Raw genomic sequence first — 13969 nt, forward strand, 5'->3', positions numbered from 1 at the left:
TCAAGAGGGGTGGATTGTTACTAACACTGGGCTTAGATTGTTATAAATAGTATCAAAGCTAGACAAACGGGCGGTGTGCTAACGAGGATGCTGGCCACTGAGGGAGGGTGAATTGTGAGATCCCACATCTAATAGTGAAGGGATTTGACTGTTACAAATAGTACTAGAGCCAGACATCGGGCGGTGTGGCAACGAGGACACTAAGCCCCAAGAGGGGTGGATTGTTACTAGCGCTGGGCTTTGATTGTTATAAATGGTATCAGAGCCAGACAAACGGCCGGTGTGCCAACGAGGATGCTAGGCACCAAGAGAGGGTGAATTGTGAGATCTCACATCAGTTGGAGAAGAGAACGAATCATTCCTTATAGATGGTGTGGAAACCTCTCCCTAGTAAACGTGTTTTAAACCGTGAGGCTGACGGTGATACGTAACAGGCCGACTTGAAAAGACACTATTTTTTTCTTAAGAACAATACGAAAGTTCGAGTTGAAACATTGAATTACACCGAGTAAAAAATGCAAGATTAGCCGGTTTTTCGAGAGCATCTGATCCTAAAGATGATAATGATTGCATACATTATCAAAGAATCTAGCTGAATCGAATCAAGGGTCGTAATCGAGTCGGAGCATCTCTGGTTAGCCAATAATGGCCATGCCACGTTGCTGAAACAGAAGCCTTGTAAATTTTGGGCCTCTCCTAACAGGCCCAAAAGTACTTTTGGGCCCAACTATGTCAACTCTACGGTCCAGAGACTAGCCCAATAATATAATGACCATTCAGACAGGCCAGAGGCCCATTCAAAATTAACAAAGATTAATATATAATAAATCCATCAAAATTACAATAAAATCCTCCCATCTAATTTATCATTGAAAATTTAATAAAATAAATAAATAAAAATTTTATTCCTTCTAGGGTTATTAAATTAAAAAAGGAAATATGTTTAATATTTTTCATGCATGTTAACGGATGTCTTGCACGAACATGAGTCTTTTCCGTATATTTTGTCTTCATTCACGTTCATTTTTTTGAAAATTTCTAGGAGGTCATCTAACATAGAATTGTTTCAAGTAAAACACGTTTAACCATGAAATTCATATGATTGAGCCACTGAAAACGAAGGTGCACATTGTTGGTATAGGTAGTAACTTTCAATTATTCTGAACGTTTTTTTAGTCGTCCTATCCTTAGAATCGCTCTCATTCGGATGTGGGTTTCAGTTCATCCATGTACCCTTTCTTTTACTCGGGTGTCATATGCCCACCGACACCTGTGTTGCTAAGAGAGCTACTGCTCTAATACCATCTGTAACAACTTATGTCCACGATTTAGATCAGGATTCGCTCTCATTCGGATGTGGATTTCAGTTCATCCATGTACTCCTTCTCTTACTCGAGTGTCATATGGCTACCGACATCCGCGTTGCTAAGAGAGCTACCGCTCTAATACCATATGTAACAACCTATGTCCAAGATTTAGATCAGGATTCGCTCTCATTTGGATGTGGGTTTCAGTTCATTTTGTACCCTTTCTTTTACTCGGGTGTCATATACCCACTAACTTCGACGTTGCTAAGAGAGCTACCGCTCTAATACCATCTGTAACAACCTACATCCAAGATTCAGATCAAAATTCGACATCTGGATTCACTCTTAGAAGCGAAAGAGTAAGTAATGTGAACATGTTGCAAGAGATACAGGAGAATGTCGAGACCATCAAATGCCGAATTCAGTTTCGACATCCTGGACATGAGTCGTTAAAGCCGGACTAATTATTAGATTACTAAATGTTTGAATAATAGAACATAAAGTAAAGAAGACAATTGGAGGAAAGAACAGAGAAAGAGCAGCTCAGACAAGTTTGGATTATACGAAGAACATGAAAAGGCAAACATTCTCTGCAATTTCCAAAAGCAGATTCCTATGTCTTGTAACCAAATTTTGGGTATTTATTTATTGGTCCCTTTTTTTGTAATACAAACACTTCCAGCACAAAAATACAAGGCCAAATTTGGGATTATGTCCTTTGTTAGACCTACAATTGCAAATGCTTTAAACCAACCAAGAAAAAACATTAAAACCTTTAAATTTGCTTTATTTGCACTTCATACCCTTAAATTTTGAAAATTTCAGGGACTTAAAATTAAATTATTAAATTTAGTTTCTACGATTACTTCTATCGACTTAATTATAAATTAGTTTTTAGAATTTGGGCTCGGTTTCAATTTAGTCTCGTTAATGATGAAAATATCTATTAAGAAATTATCTGTAAATTGGAGTGTCGATGTGACACAAATTGCATCTTTCTTTTTCAGTGGCTTAATCGTAGAAATTTTATATGTTCCTAGGATGCATGCGAGTGAGAACAAAACATGTTGGAATAACTCGTGTCTAGTCAGGTTTGTGGGTGATAGTCTTCACGCTTAGAGAGTAAGGAATAGGTAACTTGACCATGTCGCAAAAGATGCAAGGGAATGCTAGGGTCATAAGGTGCCGAATCTAGATTTTTGAATCCTAATCTTTCATCCGGCAGATGATACACGGGAATGATGGGGTCATCTGGGGCCACTAGGTACCAAATCCAGATTCTGAATCCTAATCCATATCCTGCGTATGGGGCGTTACACGTATAATCTTATGATGCATGTAAGTGAAGACAAAACATGCTGGAAAAACTTGTGTTGGTCTATAGGGATGATGCAAACAAGTTGGATAGACTACATGTGAGTGAAGACAAAACATGCTGGAAAGACTCGTGTTGGTCTGTAGGGATGATGCAAACAAGCTGAATAGACTCGTGTTGGTTTGTGGGGAGGATGCAAGGGAATGCTAGGGCCATCAAACGACGAATCTAGATTCTGAATCCTGGGCATAGGGTATAGCCATACCAAGACTAGGACACACGATGAGCCATACCGAGACTAGGACACACGATCAACCATACTGGGATTAGGACACACGATTAGCCATACTGAGACTAGGACACAACCCGAACTCTTAGGACACACGATTAGCCATACTGGGACTAGGACACAACCCAAACTCCTAGGACGCACGATTAGTCATACTAGAACTAGGACACAACCCAAACTCCCATGAAGACAACCATGAGAAATCAAGTAAAAATAGTACGAGGGTTTGATAAGATTACGTTCGATACACAGTCATTAAACACCACTTAAGCAAAAAGGGTTAGGGATTTAGGTGACAAATTATGCAATGATAATCAAGTTTTAATGATATCTTAATGCAGATTAGTTGGTAATAATAATGTTAAGAACATATAGGAGATTTTAAGGAAGACAGAAAATCAGACAAAGAGTGTTGGTTCAGTGGACATTAGCATCAGAATCTTTTAATGAATGTTTGTTGGTTTGTTGGTTGGTTCCCAATGGCTGCTACAACCTGGCAAGGACCCCTTGTTAATGGGTCCCCATTGATCCCATGTCACTGTGACATTGTCTTGGTCCACTGCTAAGAAAGAAAAAGATGGACATGGAGGAGATGTATCAGTCTTCTTCCGTTCACTTTAGTTTCACTTGGGGTGGACAATGTTTTAATTTATGCACGCGCTCGGGTTTTGTTTTTGAACTTTTTGTTCCGACCCAAAATAGAGATTTCAAGTTATGAACTTTGAGAAGAGTTAGTGACTCGTTTGAATGAGCTAAAAACATAGACACGGTGACAACCTAAGACAAAATGAAGAAACAGTTAAGAACGTTTTTGTTTCGACCAAAAGATTTGAAGTTATGATCTTCGAGAAGAATTAGTGTAGTAGTTGGCTCGTTGAATTGTGTTTAGACTAGCAAAAAACATAGACACGGTGACAACCTAAGACAAAATGAAGAAACAGTTAAGAATGTTTTTGTTTGGACCGAGAGATTTGAAGTTATGATCTTCGAGAAGAATTAGTATAGTAATTGGCTTGTTGAATTATGTTTAGACCAACTAAATACATAGACAGAATAGTGACAAAAGATAGTTATTAATCATATATTTACTCAGCTCAATTATTTATATATTAGTTTTATTTACCGACTTGAATTGTGAGATCCCACATCGGTGGGAGAGGAAAACGAAACATCCTTATAAGGGTGTGGAAACCTCTTCCTAACAGACCCGTCTTAAATCTGTGAGGCTGACAACGATATGTAACGGACCAAAACAGACAATATCTATTAGAAGTGGAATATAATATTTGTTAATGAGTTGACTCTTATTTTAGTCACCAAATTCACATTTAATTCAACATAAATTAGGTCACAAATTTATGTTTGGGAGTTACTTCGATATAAGGAAATTGATGACACAGTGCATTAATGTTTTTTTTTTTTTTTCCATATAAGGAATTGGTCAACTAAAAAAAGGTAAAACGGGCATGTATAAAAATGACGTGCCAACACAGAACGATTACGACACGAGGTAAAGAAGAGAAAATTTTCCATTAAAACTCAAATCCAACCTCTTAGCTTTGGCACGAGGTCGAGATTGTCCCTATACTTGGTCTCATTAGAAGGTCTAAGGTCGGGCCGACCTTTCAAAAAGGCATGTTTCATGCATGTTCTCGACTCGTGAGAATAATAATAATAATAATAATAATAATAATAATAATAATCATAATAATAATAATAATAAGATAAATAAGCTAAATTCAATAATAATAATAATAATATAAAATTATAACCTGATTTTATTATTTGTACTTTAAAAAGAAAAAAAAAAGAAAAAAGAAACGGTAAAGCGCTTTCATTATTTTCAAAGGGAAATGACGAATTTCTCCCTTTACGAAATTACCGAATTACCCTAGCAATCAAAACGCACCGTTTCGTATATACTTAACAGACTATAAATTAGGTCGGTGCTCTACCATCCAATCTCAAATTCGATCTTCTTCTTCATCTTCATCCTCGCCGCCACAGTTCCCAATTCTAGAGAGAGAAGCAGATTACCAGTAGAGAGAGAAACAGAACCGATGGGAAATTGCCAAGCCGTAGACGCAGCATCTCTAATCATACAACACCCAGCCGGAAAAATCGACCGATTATACTGGCCAGTGAACGCCGGCGAGATTATGAAGTCAAATCCCGGCCACTACGTTGCTCTTCTAATCTCCAGCGAAATCTGCTCATCGGAAACCTCTGACCTTCACTGCCGCCGCCGCGATAATCACCGGCAAACAAACAGCACGAATTCTAACTCGGTCCGTTTGACCCGAATCAAGCTGCTCAAGCCCACCGATTCCCTCGTTCTAGGCCAAATTTACCGCCTCGTGAAAACCCAAGGTTTGTTCAATCCTTCAATTTCTTGCTCTGTTCAATTAATTCCTCTGATTTGCGAACTGGGTTCTTAATTTCTTGTTGTGGGTTAGACGTTTTGCAGGGTTTGAAAGCCAAACAGGAAGCGAAAATGAAGAAAAGCATGTTGGATTTTGAGGGAAAACTTCAAAAATTTGAGAAGGAAACTGAAGGAGATAGTAATCAGGTGGGTATTTTTCAATGTTCATGTTTCAATTCCTGGAAAATCTGTGATTCATACATGGAATCTGATCATTGCTTGTTTTCATTTCCTTTTAGATAATGAAAAGTGAGAGAAACAGAGCAGTGTGTTCATCGGCTAAATCGAGAGGATGGCAGCCTTCTCTGCAAAGCATTTCAGAGAGTGGAAGCTAAGGATTTAAGGTTTATGATTCAATAATGTAATGATGGGAAGAACTTGTGGTTTTAGAGTGAGATTTGTGCATAAAAAGGTGTAGTTCTTACAGAAACAGAACAGAGGAGAAAGGGAAATGAAAATGGATTTGATATATGGGAACACTGTGCTTTGAATTTCATTTGAGAAACTGAAAATAGGGTTTGGAAGATTGAAATAATTCCTGAGTTGTTTGTGTTCTTTGTGTTCTTGTTGAGATAGATGAACATTTCTTGTTTGTTTCTTCGGTTTCTTGAACAGTTTGAATGGGAATAGAAAGAAACTCCAAGCTCAAATTGAACCGAGGAGAAAGGAAAGGTAGATGCACTAGAAGGGCCTCACCACACCAAACACTTAGTTTGGTGAAACGAAACATTCTCGAACTAAATTCAAATGGAAGTGATCATGAAAATACGATGGTTAAGGAAGATTTAAAAAGAATACTGTACTAACAATATGCACCTCCCATTTTCAATGGTTTAATCATAGGAACTTCGAAGTTAATCGGGTTTGGTTTGGAGCAATTCTAGTAGAAAGTATGAGTGAAGATAAAACATGTTAAAAGAACACAAAACATGCTAAAAGAACTCCTCTAAACCTTTGGGTCATGTGGTAAAGGATACAAGTAAATGTTTGATTAGAGAGAGGAAAGGGAACGAAGCACTGCGTCTAAAAGGGGGTGGATTGTGAAACAATCCCACATCAATTGGATAGGGGAACGAAGTGCTAGCCTCGAAGGAATTGTGAAATCCCACATCACTTGGATAGGGAAATGAAGTGCTGGACCCCGAAGGGTGATCCCACATCAGTTGGATAGGGAACGAAGCGCTGGGCCTTCTTGCCTTGAAGGGGTGCATTGTGAGATCCCACATCAGTTGGATAGGAGAACGGAGCACTGGATCACGAAGGGTGATCCCACATCAGTTGGAGAGGGGAACGAAGCACTGGGCCCCAAAGGGGGTGGATTATGAGATTTCACATCAGTTGGAGATGGAAACGAAGCGCTGGGGTTTGAAGGGGGTGGATTGTGAGCACTGGATCCCGAAGGGTGATCCCACATCAGTTGGAGAGGGGAACGAAGCACTGGGCCCCAAATGGTGATCCCACATCAGTTGGAGAGGGGAACGAAGCACTGGGCACCAGATGGAGATGGAAACGAAGCGCTGGGGTTTGAAGGGGGTGGATTGTGAGCACTGGATCCCGAAGGGTGATCCCACATCAGTTGGAGAGGGGAACGAAGCACTGGGCCCCAAATGGTGATCCCACATCAGTTGGAGAGGGGAACGAAGCACTGGGCCCCAAATGGAGATGGAAACGAAGCGCTGGGGTTTGAAGGGGGTGGATTGTGAGATCTCACATCAGTTGGAGAGGAGAACTAACCATTCTTTATAAGGGTGCACGAGGCGCTAGGGATCGAAGGGGGTGGGTTGTGAGATCTCAAATCGGGTTGAGAGAGGAACGAAACATTCTTACAAGGATGTGGAAACCTCTCTCTAGCATAATTTTGAGGGGAAAGTCCAAAAAAGACAATAACGCCGGTACCAAGTCCAATCTAACTCTCGGACACAAACCAAAATAAAATACATTTAAAAGACGAAAGACCCAAAACGAAATCGATGGAGGAAGCGTAAAGAATTAAGGGAAAACAAAAGTTAGAGAGAAAGTGAAAGGGAATGAAGTGGGGCATAGAATGTTTGAGATAGTTGAAGCAAAGGAAACAATGTATAGGCAAAGGGGGATGGGATTTTGACCCAAAAAATGGAATTGATAGCCATTGAGAGTGCAAGAAAAGGGAGAGTGCGTGCTCCTTTAGCTTGTCTTTCTGTGCCATGCACGGCCACGCAGCATGCTCCAACATACCCCATCACTACCAATCACTATGCATTCTCAAACACAACCCAACATCTTTCACCTTCCCATCTTTTTCATCATCATCCACCTTTACTTTCAATCAAATTTTAATTCATACTCGATCATTTCCGTCGTGTTTGATCAACATCTAAATCAAATTTTAAAAACACGAGATACCTAAAATCCCTCCGTGTTAAAAGTAAATAAGTGTAACAGTCAAAGTCCACTGTTAGCTGATATTGTTCACTTTGATCTGTTACGTATCGTCATTAGCCTCATTAACGATCTAAAAGTAAATCAAAGTTATATCACGTAAGGGTTGTTTGTGGGTTGGGATTTTTTTTTTTTTTTCTTTATACGAAATTCAACCGTTCGGGCTTAATTTTTTTCGGGTTGAGTTGGTTCGGATTGTTCGGATCGTTTATTCAACATTTTCAAACATTTAATTAATATTTTCAACTCAATTTGAATATATATTCTTTAAAAAAATACTTTCTAAATAGTTAAAAATTATTTTAAAAGGTTGTTGGTAGGGGTGTACATTCAACCCGACAACCCGGACCAACCCAACCTGAACTACAAGGGTTGAGTTGGGTTAGATTAGCATTTCGGGTATTCATTTTTGTAAACCTGAATAGAATCGGTTCGGTTTCGGGTTCGTGGGACAAAGCCCTCGGGTTGACCCGAGCGACCCAATCCAAATAAAAATATATAAACTATATTAAGAACTCTTTAGTATTAATGGGTTTGCCAGAGTGGTACGTTGGTCGGTCTAGAGTGACCCACGCCCATAAATTAACACTAAATTCGAGTCGGTTTAATCTAATCTAGTTTGACGGGAATTCAGGAACCAAACCCCGAGAAATAGTCAGAGTTAATTATTTTTGTGAAAGTGAAAAGTTTTGAGAGATAATTTTATTTAATAATAATTTAAATGGAAATTATTTAGAATTGATATTTCAATCATATTATAAAAAGAATAACCTAAAGTCCATATAGAGTAGAACAAATAATGTATACCTAGAAAGAGTCATATTATAGCCTATATGAATCAATTGGTACAAAATATTTGACCATATTTATAAATAATTAATTTAATAATTAAAATAAATACATAAATAACTCGAGTATCCGAAGAACTTCTGCATCAAGAAATAAAATAATTATTCAATCTTTGACAAAACCATTCCCCAAAATGATTACGATCGAATTCCCACTTGCCCTTCGCTTGCTTTTAAAGAAAGAACTTCACGACCCACTTTTTAGGAGATGACGTCTTTCTAAGATTTGGTTTCTGCCGCTCGCTTAATATTTCATTTCACGTCACGAGAATGATTGTGAATGAAAAATTTAGAAATGTTTAATTTCACTGTAATTTCATTATGGTCTGAAGCGTTGTAGATGAGTATCGAATCGTTAAGTCCAATGGTTAATGTTAATTGGACTGAGCTGCTATGCTACCGAACCCTACCAAACAATATGTCCGTAAATATTAAAACTCTTAAAATTTTTAAATTAAATTAAATTGTGATTTGGTCCCTAAACTATATTAAAATTGCATTTAAGAGCTTGTAGTTTCATATAATTATTTTTATTATACCATTGAAATAAACCAAAAGGGGAGGGAAATTAAGGGCACTTGGTCTTGTTGCCATGCGTGGTCATGCCGGTGTAGCAAGTGCCGCACATCTCACGGTTACCTGAAGTCCCCGGCGGCACGCAGTTGCAGCGCAAGCAGCACGTCCCGCACACCCTCAAGCACCGGTTCGGCCTCGAATGCGCCCCACATCGACGCTTGCACTCCCATCCACAGTCTACAGACGATTCTTATTAAATAATAAACTAAACTCAACCTAATCATAAAATTTAAGTCAACCCAACTCGAATAGGTTTATAACCCAATTCAAAACGTACTGATTGAGTTGGGTTGATTAGGTTGTTCGGGTAATCGAATTTTTGAACACATCTATGATTTAACCCTAACCCAACTCGAATAAGTTTATAACCCAATTCAAACCGTACGAGTTGAGCTGAGTTGATTAGGTTTTTTTTGGGTAATTGGGTTTTTGAACAGCACTATGATTTAAACCTAACTCAACTCGAATAAGTTTATAACTCAATTCAAGTCGTACAAGTTGAGTTGGATTGATCAGGTTTTTCGGGCAATCGAGTTTTTGAACACCACGATGATTTAAACCTGACCCAACTCAAATAAGTTTATAACCCAATTCAAACTGTACGGATTGAGCTTGGTTGATCAGGTATTTTTGGGTAATCGGGTTTTTGAATACCACTATGATTTAAACCTAGCTCAACTCGAATAAGTTTATAACCCAATTCAAGTTGTACGGGTTGAGTTGGATTGATCAGGTTTTTCGGGCAATCGAGTTTTTGAACACCATGATGATTTAAACTTGACCCAACTCAAATAAGTTTATAGCCCAATTCAAACCGTACGGATTGAGCTGGGTTGATCAGGTATTTTTGGGTAATCGGGTTTTTGAACACCACTCTGATTTAAACCTAACTCAATCCAAATAAGTTTATAACACAATTCAAGCCGTACAGGTTGAGGTGGATTGATCAGGTTTTTCGGGCAATCGAGTTTTTGAACACCACTATGATTCAAACTTAACCCAACTCGAATAAGTTTATAAACTCAATTCAAACCGTACAGATTGAGTTGGGTTGATCAGGTTTTTCAGGTAATCGAGTTTTTGAACGCTAAAATTAGTTTCTTACCTATTTTCGTCATCACCCTCTCGTTTGGCCTCCTCACCGTCCCTCCTCCTCCTCCGGGGTTTCCATCAAAGCCGACCACCGCACCATGAAGAACGCTTGCCGGTGAAAGGCAGAGGAAGGCGAGAACTCCAAGAAGAAGAAGGAAACGAGCAGCCATGGGAGCTTTCCTAAGCGTTATGAGGACACTTCCTACACCATCTTCTTAAGCTGTTCATATAATAGACTCTTGTGGTGTTGGGAATTTCCCAAACAGGACATGGTTTGTTGGGTAAATTACATGAGAGTGGCAGAGTGGGCGAGCTGGAAAGCCTGTCGTGTGGGGACATTTTTGTCTTTTTGGATCCACATTTCGCCATGCATGTCACTACTCACAATAATCCCAACCAAATGGCACTCTCGAGCTGATCGTAATTTATGTCGGTTTCGTGGGCATTTTTCTGATCGGATCAATCTCACCGACCCAAAAAGAGTCTTGAACTCTAAACTAACCGAACCCGAACCCTACTATACTCTATTTTTAAAAGATTAAAAAACTTAACATTTGTAACCGATGTTAATGATGCATAGTGATTATGTTTTAAATTTTAGTCGTTAATCTAACGTGATTCAATAACATTTTTTGACAATTCAATAGAGAGTTAGGTTGGATTATGAACTGTATTCAAGTTGTTCAGGTCACCGACCCAGCTGATGTAATGGAAACCAGCTACGGTGATACTCCCACGAACATGTTGTCTTCCACTATTTGCATAAACACGACAATAAAGTTGCTGAAAATAATTTGCAAAACCACACACTTGTGTTTTTACTTGGGAAATTGAATTCTGACGTGTTGAGCTAAGAAGTTGGACATATGTGTCCTAGATTCGAATGTCTCGTGTTACGTAATAGTTTCAGTTGACGATTCGTAAGAATTCTAGCGAAATGTAAGTATTCACGTGAATCTTATCGAATATACTTCATTTTAGTCGATTCTTTCATAAGTTTCTCCCTAGTAGACTTGTTTTAAAACCATGAGACTAATAGCGATACTAACATGCAAAAGCAGATAATATTTGCTAGTTGTGGGCTTAAGCCGTTACAAATGGTATCAGAGCCAAACACTAGGCGGGGTGCCAGCGAGGACGTTGGGATCCCAAGGAGGGTGGATTGTGAGATCCCATATTGACTGGAGAGGGAACGGAGCATTACTTATAAGGGTGTTTGGGCCTCAAGTAGGGTGGATTGTGAGATCTCACATCGATTAGAGAGTGGAACGAATCATTTCTTATAAAGGTGTGGAAACCTCTCCCTAGTGATAAGCCAACTCTAATCCTCAGCTCAACGATCCAAGCTTTTGTTTTAGCAAGAACCCTTGAATCAAAGTAATTAACAACCAAGAGACAAGGAAGAATGAATATTTGTTGAATCTTCTTCGCCTTGGATCATGTAATAGGTCCAGTTGGAACATTTGGAACACCGTGATTCTTATCACCTAGTAGACCCATTTTAAAACAGTGTGGCTGACGACGACACATAACAAGCCAAGACAAACAATATTTGCTAATATGGGTTTGGACAATGACAATAGGCTCAATCCTCTATATGTCCAACCTAGCAACCCACACGTACAATTGGGCCCAACCCCACGTACGCGCGTCCTACAACTTAGTAGGTATGGAGCAACCCAACACCAAACACCCGCTCAAACTCATCGACACGATCCAAGCCATCCATTCGAGATATTCTTAAAAGACATACGAGTATTATGGTTGTAGTTAGATAGAAAGAAACATAAAATAGAAGCAATAACTCGTACGTGTCGATGCATCAAAACATTCTATTATATAGCGTCGAAAAGCTACATGTAATACAAGATGATACATGTTATGACACGATATGAATTCACGTGAACGAGAAAATACAAAATTATTTTTAAAAAAAAAGAGGAAATTCAAGAAAGGGTTTGATCATAACAGAACCTCCAAGAACTTCTCCTGTTCAACTGAGATCCCATTTTTTCTCTCATTCATTAATTTTAATCCAAATTTGGTTGTTTTTGTTTAGCTTATTGCTTCCTTCTTCTTCTTAATGTTCTTCATTGCCCTCCATTGGAAGTGGCTTCCCCATAGATAAGGAGGAAGCAATAACTTCTCTTCTTCCTCCTCCTCCTTTTCACCTCAACCATGCCTTTCCCTTTTCTTTTTCTCCTTTTCCTCTCCGTCCCCGTCTCCGTTCACTCGAAACTCACCCTCGGTTATTACCAAAAAACATGTCCCAACTTCGAGAAGATCATCCGCGAGACCGTCACCAATAAACAAATCAATAGTCCAGTTACCGCCGCAGGAACCCTACGACTCTTCTTCCACGATTGCATGGTCGATGGATGCGATGCCTCCGTCCTCATTTCCTCCAATACCTTCAACAAAGCCGAACGTGAAGCCGATATCAACCATTCCCTCTCTGGGGACGCGTTTGATGTCATCATCCATGCCAAAACCAACCTCGAACTCGTTTGTCCTGGCATTGTATCTTGTTCTGATATCTTAGCTCAGGTAAGCTTTTTAGTTTTATACTCGTGATCTTCTACTTACTTAGCTAATGTGAGTGTTCGACGAGTCTGTTTGATTTCAGGCGACTCGGGATTTGGTGGTGATGGTCGGAGGACCGTTCTACAACGTTCGATTAGGGAGAAAAGATGGGATGATATCAAAATTAGAGAATGTGGAAGGGAACCTCCCATTAGTGAGCGATTCAGTGGACCAACTCATTGATATGTTCGCCGGAAAAGGGTTCACGACCAAAGAATTGGTGGCACTTTCCGGCGGCCATACCATCGGATTCTCCCACTGCAAGGAGTTCGCCGGCCGCCTCTTCAATTTCAGCGCCACCGCACCTACTGACCCAGACATTTACCCAAAATTCGCCGAGAAACTCAAGGTCATGTGCGGTAATTTTCAAAAGGATTCCGACATGTCAGCATTCAACGACGTAATGACACCTGGCAAATTTGACAACATGTACTATCAGAATCTGCCACGTGGACTTGGATTATTGGCTACTGACAATGCGCTAGGTAAGGATCCGAGGACCAAGCCGTTTGTGGATATGTACGCCGTGAACCAAACGGCGTTTTTTAACGACTTCGCTCACGCTATGGAGAAACTCAGTGTTCACGGCGTTAAGACGGGAAGGAAAGGGGAAGTTCGGCGAAGGTGTGATCTGTTCAATTCTATTAAGACATAAGACATTTGGATTTTCTTTTTTTCTTTTTTTTTCAACAAAATAAACAAAACAAAAAAAAAAAGAGGAAGAATGAAGGAAATTAATGTTGTTTCGAAGGGCAAATATATATATATATATATATATATATATATATATATATTTAACTTATTATTTATTATTTTTACTTTTTATTTTTTCGTTCGGAAATTGGTCTTGTCTTTGCACGGAGATTTCCATAATATGTATATTTCCCGCCCCAATCTTGGATTATGATGTATTATAATGTATTTTGGAGTGATGTCTAAAAATATGAAGAAAATAACTTTCTCGTGACTATTTCTACCCTACTCAATTTTATTTGAAAATATTGATAGAAATATCGAGACAACGGATATTGATAGAAGAAAATTTTACGAAAGGAGAAGGCTAGAATGCCAACAGGTGTCACCCGACCCGATAGTACCCCATTTTTGGAACGTCCAGTG

The 13969-nt window shown here is 39.1% G+C and overlaps 3 protein-coding genes across 3 annotated transcripts; 2 read left to right on the forward strand and 1 right to left on the reverse strand.

Moving 5' to 3' along the window:
- The first annotated feature begins 4892 nt into the window (after positions 1-4892).
- On the forward strand, positions 4893-5929 carry LOC111802061. The gene is made up of 3 exons (XM_023686313.1): positions 4893-5281; positions 5368-5480; positions 5573-5929. Exons 1-3 carry the CDS (start codon positions 4972-4974, stop codon positions 5666-5668), a joined length of 519 nt encoding a protein of 172 aa, XP_023542081.1. The 5' UTR covers positions 4893-4971; the 3' UTR covers positions 5669-5929.
- A 3164-nt stretch (positions 5930-9093) lies between these two features.
- Positions 9094-10484, reverse strand: LOC111802325 (snakin-2-like). The gene is made up of 2 exons (XM_023686645.1): positions 10281-10484; positions 9094-9352 (listed from the first exon to the last, which is right to left on the reverse strand). Exons 1-2 carry the CDS (start codon positions 10435-10437, stop codon positions 9168-9170), a joined length of 342 nt encoding a protein of 113 aa, XP_023542413.1. The 5' UTR covers positions 10438-10484; the 3' UTR covers positions 9094-9167.
- Positions 10485-12180: 1696 nt separating this feature from the next.
- LOC111802417 (peroxidase 41-like) lies at positions 12181-13505 on the forward strand. Its single transcript, XM_023686768.1, has 2 exons — positions 12181-12814; positions 12894-13505. Exons 1-2 carry the CDS (start codon positions 12446-12448, stop codon positions 13503-13505), a joined length of 981 nt encoding a protein of 326 aa, XP_023542536.1. The 5' UTR covers positions 12181-12445.
- The last annotated feature ends 464 nt before the right edge of the window (positions 13506-13969 follow it).

The sequence above is a fragment of the Cucurbita pepo genome, chromosome LG09, assembly GCF_002806865.2.
Source record: "Cucurbita pepo subsp. pepo cultivar mu-cu-16 chromosome LG09, ASM280686v2, whole genome shotgun sequence".
Taxonomy (NCBI): Eukaryota; Viridiplantae; Streptophyta; class Magnoliopsida; order Cucurbitales; family Cucurbitaceae; genus Cucurbita; species Cucurbita pepo.

Coding starts and splice junctions, on each gene's coding strand:
- LOC111802325 (XM_023686645.1), bottom strand. CDS start 10,437: ATGGCTGCTCGTTTCCTTCTTCTTCTTGGAGTTCTCGCCTTCCTCTGC. Junction 9,353..10,280: donor GAGGGTGATGACGAAAATAG/GTAAGAAACTAA, acceptor AATCGTCTGTAG/ACTGTGGATGGGAGTGCAAG.
- LOC111802417 (XM_023686768.1), top strand. CDS start 12,446: ATGCCTTTCCCTTTTCTTTTTCTCCTTTTCCTCTCCGTCCCCGTCTCC. Junction 12,815..12,893: donor GTTCTGATATCTTAGCTCAG/GTAAGCTTTTTA, acceptor GTTTGATTTCAG/GCGACTCGGGATTTGGTGGT.
- LOC111802061 (XM_023686313.1), top strand. CDS start 4,972: ATGGGAAATTGCCAAGCCGTAGACGCAGCATCTCTAATCATACAACAC. Junction 5,282..5,367: donor CCGCCTCGTGAAAACCCAAG/GTTTGTTCAATC, acceptor GTTGTGGGTTAG/ACGTTTTGCAGGGTTTGAAA. Junction 5,481..5,572: donor CTGAAGGAGATAGTAATCAG/GTGGGTATTTTT, acceptor ATTTCCTTTTAG/ATAATGAAAAGTGAGAGAAA.